The 14,165-nt window shown below is 32.6% G+C and overlaps 1 protein-coding gene across 1 annotated transcript in view; it reads right to left on the minus strand.

The window, feature by feature from the left end:
- Positions 1-14,165, minus strand: part of LOC119640777 (protein similar-like) — a gene marked incomplete at its 5' end in the record, with an annotated part of 36,527 nt that overhangs the window by 8,280 nt on the left and 14,082 nt on the right. Inside the window, one exon of the mRNA XM_038039003.1 lies at positions 10,081-11,144. Coding sequence (XP_037894931.1) covers positions 10,081-11,144 — 1,064 coding nt within the window. The remainder of the gene's footprint in view (positions 1-10,080; positions 11,145-14,165) is intronic.

The raw sequence follows: 14,165 nt of genomic DNA on the forward strand, positions 1-14,165 counted from the left end.
TCCAATACCCAATTACACTAAAGTTTGATTAATCTAAACATTGCTTTGCTCTAAGGATGTATTTTTACCTATACTTCTTTTATCCTAAGACTAGTGAACTCCATTAAAGAAAATTTTCAACGATAAAAAGCTTTTTCCTTTGATTTTTATTGCAGTACAACTTCTTTATTATAGAATAGGGGATAGCCATAGAAAAATGATCGAATTTTTTAAGTAAAACTTTTCTCAAGAAATAAAAATCGCGTCACAGCAATGTAACAAAAATGCTGTGCCTATGGATAAAATAAAATAAATGAGAAAATTTATTCTCTCTCCGAAAAGTCGGAAGACGTACTATGAAACATACGGCGAATATACTAACAAAAGGAAAAAAAAAAAAAAATTTCAACTAGAAGTAGCATACTTTCATTTTTATTCGAATGCACCTTCTTCATTGTATACATCAAGGAGGAGGCTCGCCTCACAAAGCCACGTATGCCTGCGGGTATATGATGGACTTTATTCAAAAAGTTGCAACGGAATAAGAATTTTCTCAAGAGTAGAGTTAATGATACAAAAAAGGAATTGACGGTTGGCCTTCCCTTTGGCCTATTAATAAAAAACCCTCTTGAGAATTAATACATGGAAAAATTAAAAAGGGATTTGACGGAAGGCTTTTTCCCGTTTTGCCTATATACTTTTGAACATATGTCACGGATGCCTGCGGGTAATGGTGGTAATTGATCGATGGCGCCGTGGAACCCTTATGGCGGAAGCGAGCTCAATTTTTCCCTTTTGAACGAATATCGTTGATCAATTTGTGAGTCCTGACTGCTTGGGTGCGGCCCTTCGGGGAGTACTCGTGGTGGTTGTGGTTGGTAATTCCTAGCCAAAGTGGAACAATCGAGTGCAGCTAGGCCTCACACTAACCAGAGCGACGGTTCATGCGGCCATACACGGTGAACCATCTGCGCACCTCGGGGTAAGAAAGGCCCCCTTATTAGGGGATTGTCTCTCCCCCCCCGGGGGGTGATCACTCAACTCAATTGAGTGCCTATGGTTGTAGGCAACCCGTCTGATTAAGGCATCAAGCCAGGTGCAGACGTTAAACACACAGAGCGATCTGTATACATCAAGGATTTAATTGTTAAAATAGAACTTTTTTCACGAGATGAATTAAGACAACAAATCGATTCATCGAAATGTAACGAAAGGTGAACAGTCCATGGCTAACGTAGTATCAGTGAAAAAATATATGTTTTCTCAGTGTAACAAAAAGTGCAGCGAACACCTTATGAAATTTATGGCCAATATATTGAAATAAAACATACATTAGTTTATCATTTGATGATGTTGCATAAGTCAGATAATTTACATAAGGCTTTGGTGTTATGTTATTCACATTCAGACACCACACGTAGAGTGTGTACATAAAGGAATAAAAAAAGCAAAAACTTTACTGTTGGCCACCGCCCCCTATTAAACATCCTACGGCAATTCGAATAATACAGTTATTTATAAGACGACATTTCCAAATAATTTGTTACACGGGAAGCGATTGAAAAGTTGGTCTGATGCCGCCCAATTTTAACAGCGTTCGTTCTTGGAACATGTCGGTGTACCATACTTCATCAAAATATCTCAAAAATTTACAGCATGTAGCTTGAACACAAGAAAGCAACAAAGATGGACAGAGAGACAGACAACCTTAAATCACTCTCTGAATCGATCGAGTATAATAAAAGGTCAATTTACTTCAAGTCCTTGTGAGTATTGCATATATCCACACAAATTTAATATATGCTTGTACCACAAGTGATAGAGAGATAAAATAACTTCTTTTTTCAAGAAGTTCTAGGAAGAGTTGGCAAAAAGCAAATGAATTTGCTTGCTTTGCGATTTATTCAACGGAGTTAATTTCTAAACAATAAAACAAGATTCCAATGCTGGCACTGCCAGAAATGACCACGCTATGCTTGGTTTTCGAGCAATACATTCACTAAATCCAAATCAATTCTACCGATAGTGTGTTCAATGCTCTTTTCGTCAATAACTTCAAAAAAAAAAAAAAAACATTTTTGCGGCAGAACTAAGAATGAATCGAATGTAGTTAGTGTGGACCTGCCTGTCACACGGTAGATTCGTTTCGTGTTATGTAAACTCCTATTACACGAATCCATACAATCCTTTATGGCCAATCGATATTAAATGTTTTTTTCTTCAAAAGAATTACATTATTCAGCTTTTCTCTAATAGACTTAAGTCTGCCTTTTCCCTTATGTAATAATATCGTAATATCCGACTCCGAACTCTTTTAGCTCGTCATACAAACACTGTTACAATTCTTACGCTGTTTTATATGAAATTGATTCATGGGTCATAGGGGAAGAAGTTTACTGCACTTTACTGGACTTTCCAACAGTTTCTGAATCATTGCATTTCTGTGCCGATCGACGAAATTAATTAACGTAAGACCGTCTTCGGCTTTCCCCTATCCCTGCAATAATTTTCTTCTTTTTTTTATTCCTATACACAATCAATTTTAGGTATGAGGAATATGTTGTTATTTGTATGACAAGTGACCTGCCTAGCGCTTTGTTTCTTAAATAACAGTTCTGATTAAACATATTTTGTAAATATAAAATATTTTACAAAAAGAATAACAATTGCAAACTTTTTGAAATAAATATTTAAAAATAATTGATGTAAACTTTGCTTTAAATTATTAAAATTTTTCAATATAAATTTTGTTTTTCCTTAATGGAGTTCGATAATTATCCTAAATAATCCTAAAAATTATTTCTATTAATTATATATATATGTATAAAGATAAACACACCATATTAGCCGAACCTTTACCAACAATTTCTTTTATAATTATGCAACATTCCCGTAATTATATTTCATGTGGTTTATTTGTCGTTGTTGTTGTTGTTGTTGTTGTCATTGAGGTAGTTTAATAGAAATCTTTTACTGTATGCTTTTTCTTTTACTGCTTTACTTTGTGTGTTTGTATCATTCTTCTTCTTAATTGGAGGTAGATGGGTTTGTAGCATTTACTTTTAGCTTTTTGTCTGTTGAATCAAATTAGATGCTTTCAATAAGCTTAACTAACAAACTTGAAACGTTCGCTACTTAATCGTAAAGTGGCATTTGTTGTTGTAAAAAAAACCCACAGCTATATATATATTTGTACTTTTTTTTTTTTTTTATCTCACACATGATCGAGATACTATTCATATTTTTAAATCGATTGGTAGCGAAAGCGTTCAAATTTATTGTCACTAAGGTATTTAAAATATAAACAAAAAAAAAAAAAAACAATTATAATCTATATGAAATTAATTCGCTCTGATCCACACACACCGAAGATAAAAGATGTTTTCAGCTGAACTTTACAGTAACTAATCATGAAAAATAATGTGTATCTTTCAGTTGGGTAAGTAAATGCCCACATGTTGATATTTCCGAGAACTTAATAACCAGACGGACGGACAGGCCCATGCCTGCCATGAAGCCGTCCGTTTCGCTTAAATTCTAGAATTTTTCTAAAAGCTTCCTTTCTGTTCAGCTTTAAATGCCTTACATACATTATTAACCCATAACGCACCAGTGTCATTCTATAAATGGCAAGATTCAGTAACTCTTCTGTTCTCCTGCCTACAACGGTCAACAATAAGTAATATGATAGGACGACTCATAAGTAATCAATTATTTTCAAATCTAAAGCCCATTTTGCGGCCAGTTCAAGTTTTTATTTATTGTATTCTTATCAAGGACTGTTTGCAATATTTTTTCCAAATTTCCAATCCCCGTCTTATAGAAATTCAGAGCTTGGTGCCAATTTGACAAGTTAGGTTTAGGAGTTAACATTGTGGTTTGATTATTAGAAGGCCATTGTTTTATGTCATCATTCTGCATCGTCCGCAATGGATTCTTCGGATTCTACTTAAAACAAAATACACCTCTTTGAAACTCAGATAGCAATGAAATGCAAATTGATCGAAGGATATTCTTGTTCTTGTTGGAGAAAATGATGCCTTCCCAATTTCGCGTAGATGTCTTTGTGAAGGCAAAAATTTCACTAGACGTTTTAGAATGTCCACTTTGGAGCCTCCCAACGAGATAATAATTACCAGCAACAAACCTTTTCAACCTATGTAGGCACTTGTTAACCCTTTAATACGTCTCGATAAATATCGCAAATAATTTTCGTTATAAATCCCGCATAAAAATTTAAAAAGTATACTATGAGGAATATAATCGTCGAAAGGTACGAATACCGCCATTTCATCGCCGGATAATTATACTTTTTAGAATATTTTGAACACTGTATGAATACTTATTTCCATCTCAATAGTCCATACAAAATTCAAGGCAAAACAAATTCTTTACAAATAATTGATTACTTATGCTTAGATACTTTTAATACATACGACACATTTCCGGACTGTTAGACTTGGAGTAAGTGAAACGATCATTAAGAAGTTAAGTATTATTTCCTTAAGAGATTGTTAGCTTTTAACGTGTCTTTTGATCCATTGAGCTCTTAAGGTAAAGTAAGTTGAACATGCTTTCTGTTATACCTACACCTAAACATGACCTAGGTTGGTCGTCTTATAGAAACTTGGTACTACCACTGTAGACGCTTACCGGCTACTTTTTTGATTCTTCGGGCAAGGATGATTTATTAGATTAAAGTTTGATACCTTCTGCGATACTCTTTTGTTGATCGATCTGATCAAAGTATGCCCCTACGTTCCATTGCTCCCTTGCCTCCACTGGACTCATAAATGAGAAGATCGCCCTATTAGTTCATAGCTTGTCGTAAGTTAAGCATTTTAACCCTTTGCATTTCCAATTTTTCCTTTGATTTATTTATATTTTTTTAACCATCTCCAACTGCTTAATTAATCTGCAAGAAAGGCATGAAAAGCGGTCTCCATAAGAAATCGTATCGGAATAGGAAAGACATGTACGATTTCTTCAAGTTCGAAACGTCACGTCCAAATGGAAAAAGTATAACACTTCGGTATTCAAATTTATGTAAACTATTATGTGTCAAAGTACGCACATAATTCATGAAAAGTATAAAATAAAAAAAAAAAAGAGTAAATAAAAAATCATTCATTAAAAATAACATTAACAAATTTTATTTATTCGCCTTTATATAGTTTATGTTTTCTATGATTTTCTTTTCACACTTTTCGCGCATTCTTTACTTTCTTCTCGTTTGTTTTTTAACTTTAAAAAAGCTGACCAACATCACTTTAAAATTTTGAGGTAATTAAGGTTATCTAATAAATGTTTATATTCAAGATTTTCTTTTTCACTAAATTGTACTTTCTCTACGTATATATATATATATATATATACATACATATATATAGTAGAGCATAAACACGAATAATTATTTTTCAATATTGGACTAAATCGTTTATAGTTTGCATTTGGTTTGGTATGTAAGGGAGAGACTTTTATCATTTTTGCTAAATCATATATTTTGAGAATTTATTTAAATCATTTTTTTCTTTCTTTTTCTTCTTCTTTGTTTTTCTTGTCTTTTAATATATTTTGATAATTTTGATTTGAATTTTTTTTTTTTTTTTGTTTTTTTCATGTTATTTGTTTGTCTTTTTGTACCTTTAGCGCTCATTTTGTTGTTATATATTTCGATAAACTGTTTAGGGAATATTTGTCGAAAATTTTAACTATATAATTTATCTAAGATTTGCACTATGATTTGTTTATTATTTTTGTTTGCTTTTATTTGTGTTTGTTCGTTCGTTTTAAAGAGGTAGTAAATATTGTTATTTGTGGGTTTCATTTTGTGCAATGAAATGAAATCAAAAAAAAGGAAACATTCACTCTATGCTTCAGTTTCTTATCAAGTATATGTTTAATTACTATTATGAAGATTATATATTATTAAGCTGCACCGGCCACAAACAAAATGAACGGAGAAATTATTCTTCACTTCGTACTTCACTGAACACTTGCCTCAAAACGGACGGTTAAGCGAGTTAGAAAGCTTTCAATGCATTTCAGGCAGTTGAAGCATAATAAGTTGACTTTTTAAACATTTACCTGACTAATGCGATATGGTCTATGGCGGCCTTTTAAAAAATACACCAATACTTCGCGTACGATTCATGATTTATTCAAGAAATTAGATGTGAAACCTTTCTTCTAAGAAGAACAATGTTCAACTTGAGAACGTAGTTCACGATTTCAAAGGAGATTATCCTACTGGGAATACGATTAACGGTCCAAGTTAAAACATATGTCGTTGGGCAGAGCCAAGATGTCAAAGCGAGAACGTTTCACGTGAATTATACAGGGTTATGCGAGAGACTTAACGTGAATGTCTGTCTGCCTTATGACTTAACTTTACAATATCCGCAGACATAGTGGATTGTTTAAGCCTCCATCGAGTGCGACAATCCTCACAATGGTGCCAGATTGATATAAAGCGTATGATCCTTGAACCCATTTCTCTGGGTCCAGTGAATATGCGCGTGTTGAGTCTTGCCGTCAAAAGGGGGAAAGTTATGTTCATTTGCATTGCCTGATGCAGACCCTGTTAGGCAGTCTCGTTGAATCCTTCTTACTTCTTTAAACAACTAACTAATGGGAGCTACAAAGTTTCACTAAAGCTATCAATACCCCTTGATACTTTTGATGATGGCTTTCGGATATATTTTCACTCGTAACGTTAATGAAAGCTCCCAGCGCAACTATTTCATTATTACTATTATACGCGACATGGAATTACATGGCGCTTAGAAGGTGCCTCAAGCATAAAAAAGCAGAGGTATTAGTTAAGCCTTCAACATAGGTGAAGGTGTAATCGGGTAATTTATTCATAGCAATGGTAGGACATAATGTCTTTTGTCTTGCTTGCCTGCCGACGCAGACATAATTCCATTAATGCACTTTAGGGTGTAACGGCGAATACTGGAGACGTCAGAACAGTACATATCGCAAGAAACTAATAAAAAAAAGGGTTACAGTAATAGCATTTGAACTTCGATTATATTGAGGCTGGAAAGCTGGACAGTGTTTATTATACGTTTTACAATCTTTTGATGGAAATGAATGAATTAAAAAGCAAAAAATATTCTCGTCCGGCATGTAAAAAGAAACAGAAATGTATAAAAATATTCTTAACGAGGAACACGAGGTGGAATTTGAAAAAATTTTCAATAATGCTCAGACTGTTATAATTTGAAGATGTTATGGAAATCGCTTAGATGTTTTAATTTAAGCTCAATATTTCAACACAATGCAAATAATTCATTGCAAATAACAAATCGACGTCCGGTATAATTTGCGGTTAGATTTCTATAGCCATTGTGGACGGACGGATTTTCTCTTCAATTTAGCCCATAATGGAACTTGCAAATCATCTGAGAATATATACAGATTATATCGTTCACAAACGAAAATAACTAAGTAAGTATAATTCAGTTATAAACTTAGGAACAAATATTTATAGCACTGTTGTAAGATTTTCCTACACTGAAAAATGAAATCTACCATATCTGTTCAAGTGTTGTACAAAAAGATTTCAACTAGAATCACGTCCATTTAGAAAAGAATAAGAGAGAATTGATGGGGCATACCTCGAAAGGAAATACGAAACATTTTATAAAAAAGCAATTAAAAACGTTATAGTGGATCAACGTCCTATATCACCCCAGAGGTATTCATATAACGACTTTTCCAAAGACGGGCTTTATGTAGGAAGTGGCGCCAAGAGTGTTGCAATCCGAGCTATTTTCATTGGCGTACGTCCCTGGGCCAAAACATGTCGGTGCGGCGAGTTTCAATAACTCAAAATTTATGGGGTTCAACACAAAAAACTAAACGGACAGGGGGACAGAGAAGCTTAAAGCGATTCTAAATCGTTTAGAGTAGGGGTAGAAAGGTGGGTCCCGGGCGTTACATACGGCCACACAAACTTAATATATCCTTCCTCCATGTATCTTCTATCGCCACTCGTGTAGGGTTATAACAACAACAAGCAAAAATCAACCAAAAAAAAAAAGCAAATAAATAAATACCAAAAAAAGAAACAAAACTCTTACGTTTTAAATAAGAGGTTTTCCGGATAGTTATGAAAACATTATAAATAAATACCAAAAAAAGAAACAAAACTCTTACGTTTTAAATAAGAGGTTTTCCGGATAGTTATGAAAACATTTTTTTTTATTATTTGTTCGCTTTACACACAATCAATGTGATATTTTTCTTTTAAAATTTTTTTTATTTTTTTTTTTATTAAAAAAAAACTATATTAAATAACAAAAACCTAGAAGAGAAAATATTTATATTTAAGCTAAATGAAAGAAAAAGTAACATTAAAATATTCTATATATATATATATATATATATATAAGTTTTGCGTTTTTGCTATATACAAAAAGCAATAAGAATTTGAGATATTTATATGATATATATAAATATTTATTATTATTAATTCAAACGCTCTTGATTAATGATAATTATTGTTGCTTTAGAAAAAAAATTCATTAATTTTTTTTTTTTTTCAAATATATATATATATACAATGTTTAAAATATATAGATAAAACGAAAAATTAAATGGTAAGAACACAAATTCGGAGAGAATCGGCCGGCGATTGACAGATATCTCGTGTTAAAGGAAAATTGTTACTCACATCTAGTCCTCTCGAGGCGATCTGTTTTAAAAATATTCCAGAGAAACAATGCTGTAATGTTTGTTCGCAAGTTGTTTTGGGGAAAGTTTCGCTTGATGGCAGAGAACTTTTATTAAGCAAGTCATCGCTGTTAAAAGGGCACTACCTCGCGGAGACCTGCAGTAACGAAACCGAACAAATCTAACGCAATTGCCAATGAGCGCCCATCACATAGTTAATTGGGGATATGATGGGTTTAGTCACAGAGAAACTCTTGTCTATCAGCTATCAAGATATATAATGACAAAGACTTCTAGAGTGTAAACTTAATTTAGAAGAAATACAACTAACTCCTCTACTGGGGAAAAAAAGAAAAACGAAATGACTTTCCGAACAACCTAACAGTTTAGGTTCACAATATTAGAGAGGGAAGAAATGAAAATTTCCAACAAATATACAAAAATTGGGAAACTTTGTGTTAAGTAGTGACTGATCACAGCTATTTTTGCATCAAAATTGAAAAGTAAGTTCAAACTGATGTATATAGAAAAATTAAACCATATATTTTTAGTTTCACTTTTCCATGTCAATTCCTGTGAATGAATTTGAATGGTAGGAGTATAGGAGAAAAGAAAATAGTTCATCTCAGAAGTTTCCATTAGTCTTACAAATGCATTTCTCTTCAAGGAGGTCTACGTGAAACCTAAACGAAAATATTAAAAAAACAAAAAAAAGAATAATAATTAATTTGAATTTAATTTGAACTGAACTTGAAAAAAAAAATTTTTTGCCAAATCAGAGAATAAAAGGAATTTTCTCCCCAACAGTTTTAGCCTAGGCTGGCTTACGAATTTATAGCAATTTGTAAACGACGAGTCTTTAGTAACAACTGATATTAAATTCTCTTAAAAATGATGGCCGAACGAGTTTGTGAATAATACTCGTTCCATACGTACATATATATATATATAGAAAACTTAGCCCTAGATTTATATATTTATATGTGTGTATCTAAATATCGTACTAGTGTACCTCTATCATGTTAGTTCTAAAAATATTGCGTACGACTATGCTTAGAATAGCTTAAATTACCTTAAAATAAATTAAATTTATAAAGAAATTAACTATTTATTGAATTCATATATATAGAAAATATATATATATATATAAAATCGATCCATTTATGATAATAGAGAAAAGAGAAAATTTCTAAAAATCAATCGTTGGTTATCGTTCTGCGCTAACCAGAGCTCAAGTGTTTTTTGTTTTAAGTTTTTTTTTAAGAGGAGCAGGTGTTGCATCCCTTATGCAATCAATTTTCGTTTTTTTTTTTTTTTTTTTTCTTATTTACGGTGCAAAAGGTGGGAAACGTAGTATTATTATGCTTTAGCTAGTTTGGCTTTTGCCCGCATTGGTACAATGCAATAACCTGCACTTACATCGCATCCGCTGATTAAAAGATTTTTTAAAACTGAATTCGATTGTTGTTCCTTTTGAATCGCTTTTTGATGTGGATGTTGATGTTGACGCTGCTGCTGCTGCTGCTGTTGTTTTTGCTGTTCTCCGATAGTGTTAAGCCGATTTGTGAGCTTATTATTGCCATTGATTGACCATCTAATCATATTACGACCGCCACTGCTCCCACCGCCGCCACCGTCATCAGCAGCGCCATATCGGTTATCCTTAATCGTATCGTAATTGCTTCTGCTTTTGTAATCTGTTTGCTGTTTCTGCGGTTTATTAGTCGTTTGTATCAATTGTTGCAGCAATTGGGTTGTATTGGTCGATGTCTTTGTTGGCGTTGCTGTCGTTGCTGATGTTGTTGTTCCTGTTGCCTTTTCTAGTATACTTGATTCATTATTATTTTGTATTGACTCAATAGTTGCTCCTGCATTATTTTTCAATCTCTTTGATTCGATTTGCGAGTTTGTCGTGGGATTTGTCAAATGCCTTTTATTGTTTGAGTGCGATTGTTGATGCAGTATATTTTGATAATTTTGGAGACTTTCCAAATTTTGTTGCTGCTGTTGTTGCTTCGATTGCTGTTTATTATTATGTTCTGCAATTCTTATGGTCGTCGCATTCGTTAGCGGTGGTAATTTTACTGTCGTCACTTTAGCTCCTTGAGAATTTAATAGTTTTACATTGCTCGATTGTTGTTGTTGCTGCTGCTGCTGATGTTGCACTGTCGGTATTAATAATTGTTTATTATTACTTTGTATTGTTATCAATGGCACAGCGTTTATTATGATATTTTGTGGCGTTTGTTGTTGTTGTTGCTGCTGCTGTTGTTGCTGTTGATGCGGTTGTTGTTGTTGCGATTGTATCAAGTGTAAGTGCAATTGCTGTTTACAGTCTTCCTGCTTTAAATTATCCCTTTGCGGTAACTGCTGTTGATGCGTCAAAGCTGTTGTTGCTGTTCCTGTTGCAGTTGAGGTTGTCGTTGGTGCATTTTCTATCGGACTGATTTGTAAAAATTCATTCCAACAATCGAGATTTGCTGCTAATCGAATAATAGTTTTTTTGTTTCATTAGTTTATTGACAATTATTAATAAATGTTTCGTTTTTATTAAAGAAAAATTTCTCAAAATTCGATAAAGTGAAGAAGTTATACTTGACTTAATCTTTTTTTTTTCTTTTCTGTCATCTAGAGGTAATTAAATCCTGAGAACTATTATCGGAAAGACACGGACCAGTTTGTAACTATCGATATCGAGTAAACTTGATAAATGTTCTTTATCGAGTCGTAGTGAGTGTTCGCCTGCCGACAAAGTATGCATTTTTCTTACTATCCTAGGAAAAATCTTGGCAGTACGAAATCGCTGGCGAGCAACACATTCGAATTACAATCGCGTTTACACGATATCGATTGCTAAAAACCGGGTCGTGTAGGTCATGCGTGTATATCTTTCTACATTGCATTCAGATGCCATTGCGTAAATAGAGTCAGACATCTATCTTTAGTATTCCTAAGCCGCACCTCCGCACCTAAGGTTTCTATTTCTATTTCACACTAACATGTGATTCGGTTACCTTATTCGTAGAAAGTTCTCCGGCTCTCAATAAGATCATGCAGCTGACTCTTAAATAGAAACGTTTTGAATGAGGAATAAATTAGAAAACGAAAGCTAGGTTTTCCTAACCAGATATTCCCTAATAGATTTTAAACACAAATAATTATATCATGTTGTCATATCTAAATGATTCTATCAAGTATTGGAAACAACTAGCAAATCATTTGCAAGTTCCAATATTTACAGATGGCGCTGTGAGCTTTTTGAACTGGATTTATGTAATCGCTTGATAAATAAGTTTTCCGAAGTTTTTATTTGAATTTTGTAATCTTAAGAACTCCAAGTAACATGTGGACATAACCAACACAAGGTAGAATCCTACGCTAATCAGCTATGTGATTACAATAACCGTTCCCCACCCTTATTTTTTGAACAAGAATTTCACGCTTCATTATGTCCCATTAGATTAGTGACACTTTTTTAGCATAAGAAATTGGAAATAAGGTGGAATGGAAATTTTACCATTAAGTACGGACCTAATACTAAACCGATCAAAACAATTTTTGCAACGAAAGCTATAGATGACGATTTACAAATTTTGTCGGAGTTTTTCGAAGTTGTTTTAGTCTTTATGTTGTTTATGTTTATCGAATATTTCACTTTCGTACCTTTACTTTTGCGGCGGTGATGATTCACAAAAGTTACCAGTCAAATAGACGGGTTTCGATCAAAATAGACACGCCCCATTTATAAACAAAACAGTGGACGTGCATATGTATGCTGTCTTGAATCATTAAAAACCTCTGAAGCTGTCTACTTCCTTGTGCAGAATGTTTGAGCTGGAGACCACAAAACCCGTCAAATTGAGGGATGCGGAAAATCTAACACTAAAAATATATGAGCTTTGTCTTATACGCTTTCTATGTTTCGGGCTTAATTAGAGATTTGGAGATAAAAAGAGTCGACCCATAAAATTGGGTAAATTAACCTGACCACTTGGAAGAGTTGGTATGACTCGTACTTCTACGATAATTACGAATGATAGCTGTTGCAGTATTATATGCGAAAGAAACAAGTGCAGAAAATCTTCAAAGATCTTTGTTCTTGAATCTGGTTCTCAATCAATTATAAAAAAAGCTTCTCAGTCGATTCAGTCAATCTCTCTTCCGTTGTTGTCCTTTTAATCCTTAAGCAAATAAGTTCTGGTGTAATACTATGAATTTTGACAAATGGCTCAATAAGGGAGTGGCTTTTATGTTAGTTACATGTATCCAACTTTGTCGCTACTTTTTCCTGATGGAAAGCCTTTTTAAAGCGTTCAGAAGTGGAAAATCAGAGTTTATTGGCGGAGGTAAGGAGTCTGCAGTAGAAAAAGAAACAGTTTTCACGCTCTTCATGTCGTTCGCGATGTTCATGTTGTTCACGCTATTCATGTTGTTCACGCTGTTCATGTTGTTCAAGCTTTTCATTCAAATGTAATGTTTCGTTAGGGAAAAATCTGTACAAGGGACTACAAAATACAGCAAAAGGGCACTTATAAGAAGGGAAGCGTTTTTCCTTTTCTAAACGATTCTCTTCAATTGTCGTTCCAAGTCGTTCAAGCAATAAATGTATTAAGTTCAAAAAACATTTCTTTCCATTTCTTTCTATTTTCAAAACAACAAAAACAAATTGTATACACGGATAAAATAAACAAAAACAAGTATTTTTAGTACTTGCGTCTCAGTGCGGTCTGACAGTTGATTGATTTTAAAATTCATATATGATTTCTTTTCAAATATTATAACTTTTTTCACAATATAAGACGATTTATATACATCTATATGTACAATACGTCAATAGAAGGATGGAACACTTTTATAGTTTTTAGGTCGCATATGTGCATTAATTAATACATTTATTTTTGGAAAAATTTATTTATTTTTTTTTTTAAGCAATTACAAAATAATATTCGAAGGAAACGAATTTGACAACTAAGAAAAACAATTATAGAAAATATTACTACATTTTTGGAACATCGAATAGACGAGAAGCTTTTATTTTAAAATTAAAGCTCCCTTTCATTTCTTTTCAAAGAAATTTAAGAAAATTAAAAAATATTGTATAAGATATTCTATTTGGAAAATTCTTTTTTCAGAATAAATTAAAAAAAAAAATTAAAGAAAAAATTAAAAAATTCTCTTTTCAAAACAGCAAAAAAATTTATTAAAAAAAAAAAATTAAGAAGCTCTATTTAAGAAATTATCGCTGTTCAGAAGTTTAAAAAAAAAAGGAAAATTTAAGAAATTATCACTCTTCAGAAAATTAAAAAGAACAAAAAAATTAAGAAATTCTATTTAAGAAATTCTCTTTTCAGACAATTAAAAAAAAATTTAAAAAAAATGTTTTTACGTATAGTAAAAAAATTAATAAAATCTGTTTTCAAACAATTAAAACCAAATATTTTGAAAAGAAACTGTTAAAAAAATATATATATGTACACGTATATATTAAAAATATATTAAAAAGG

The sequence above is a fragment of the Glossina fuscipes genome, unplaced genomic scaffold (genome assembly GCF_014805625.2).
Source record: "Glossina fuscipes isolate IAEA_lab_2018 unplaced genomic scaffold, Yale_Gfus_2 128, whole genome shotgun sequence".
Classification (NCBI taxonomy): domain Eukaryota; kingdom Metazoa; phylum Arthropoda; class Insecta; order Diptera; family Glossinidae; genus Glossina; species Glossina fuscipes.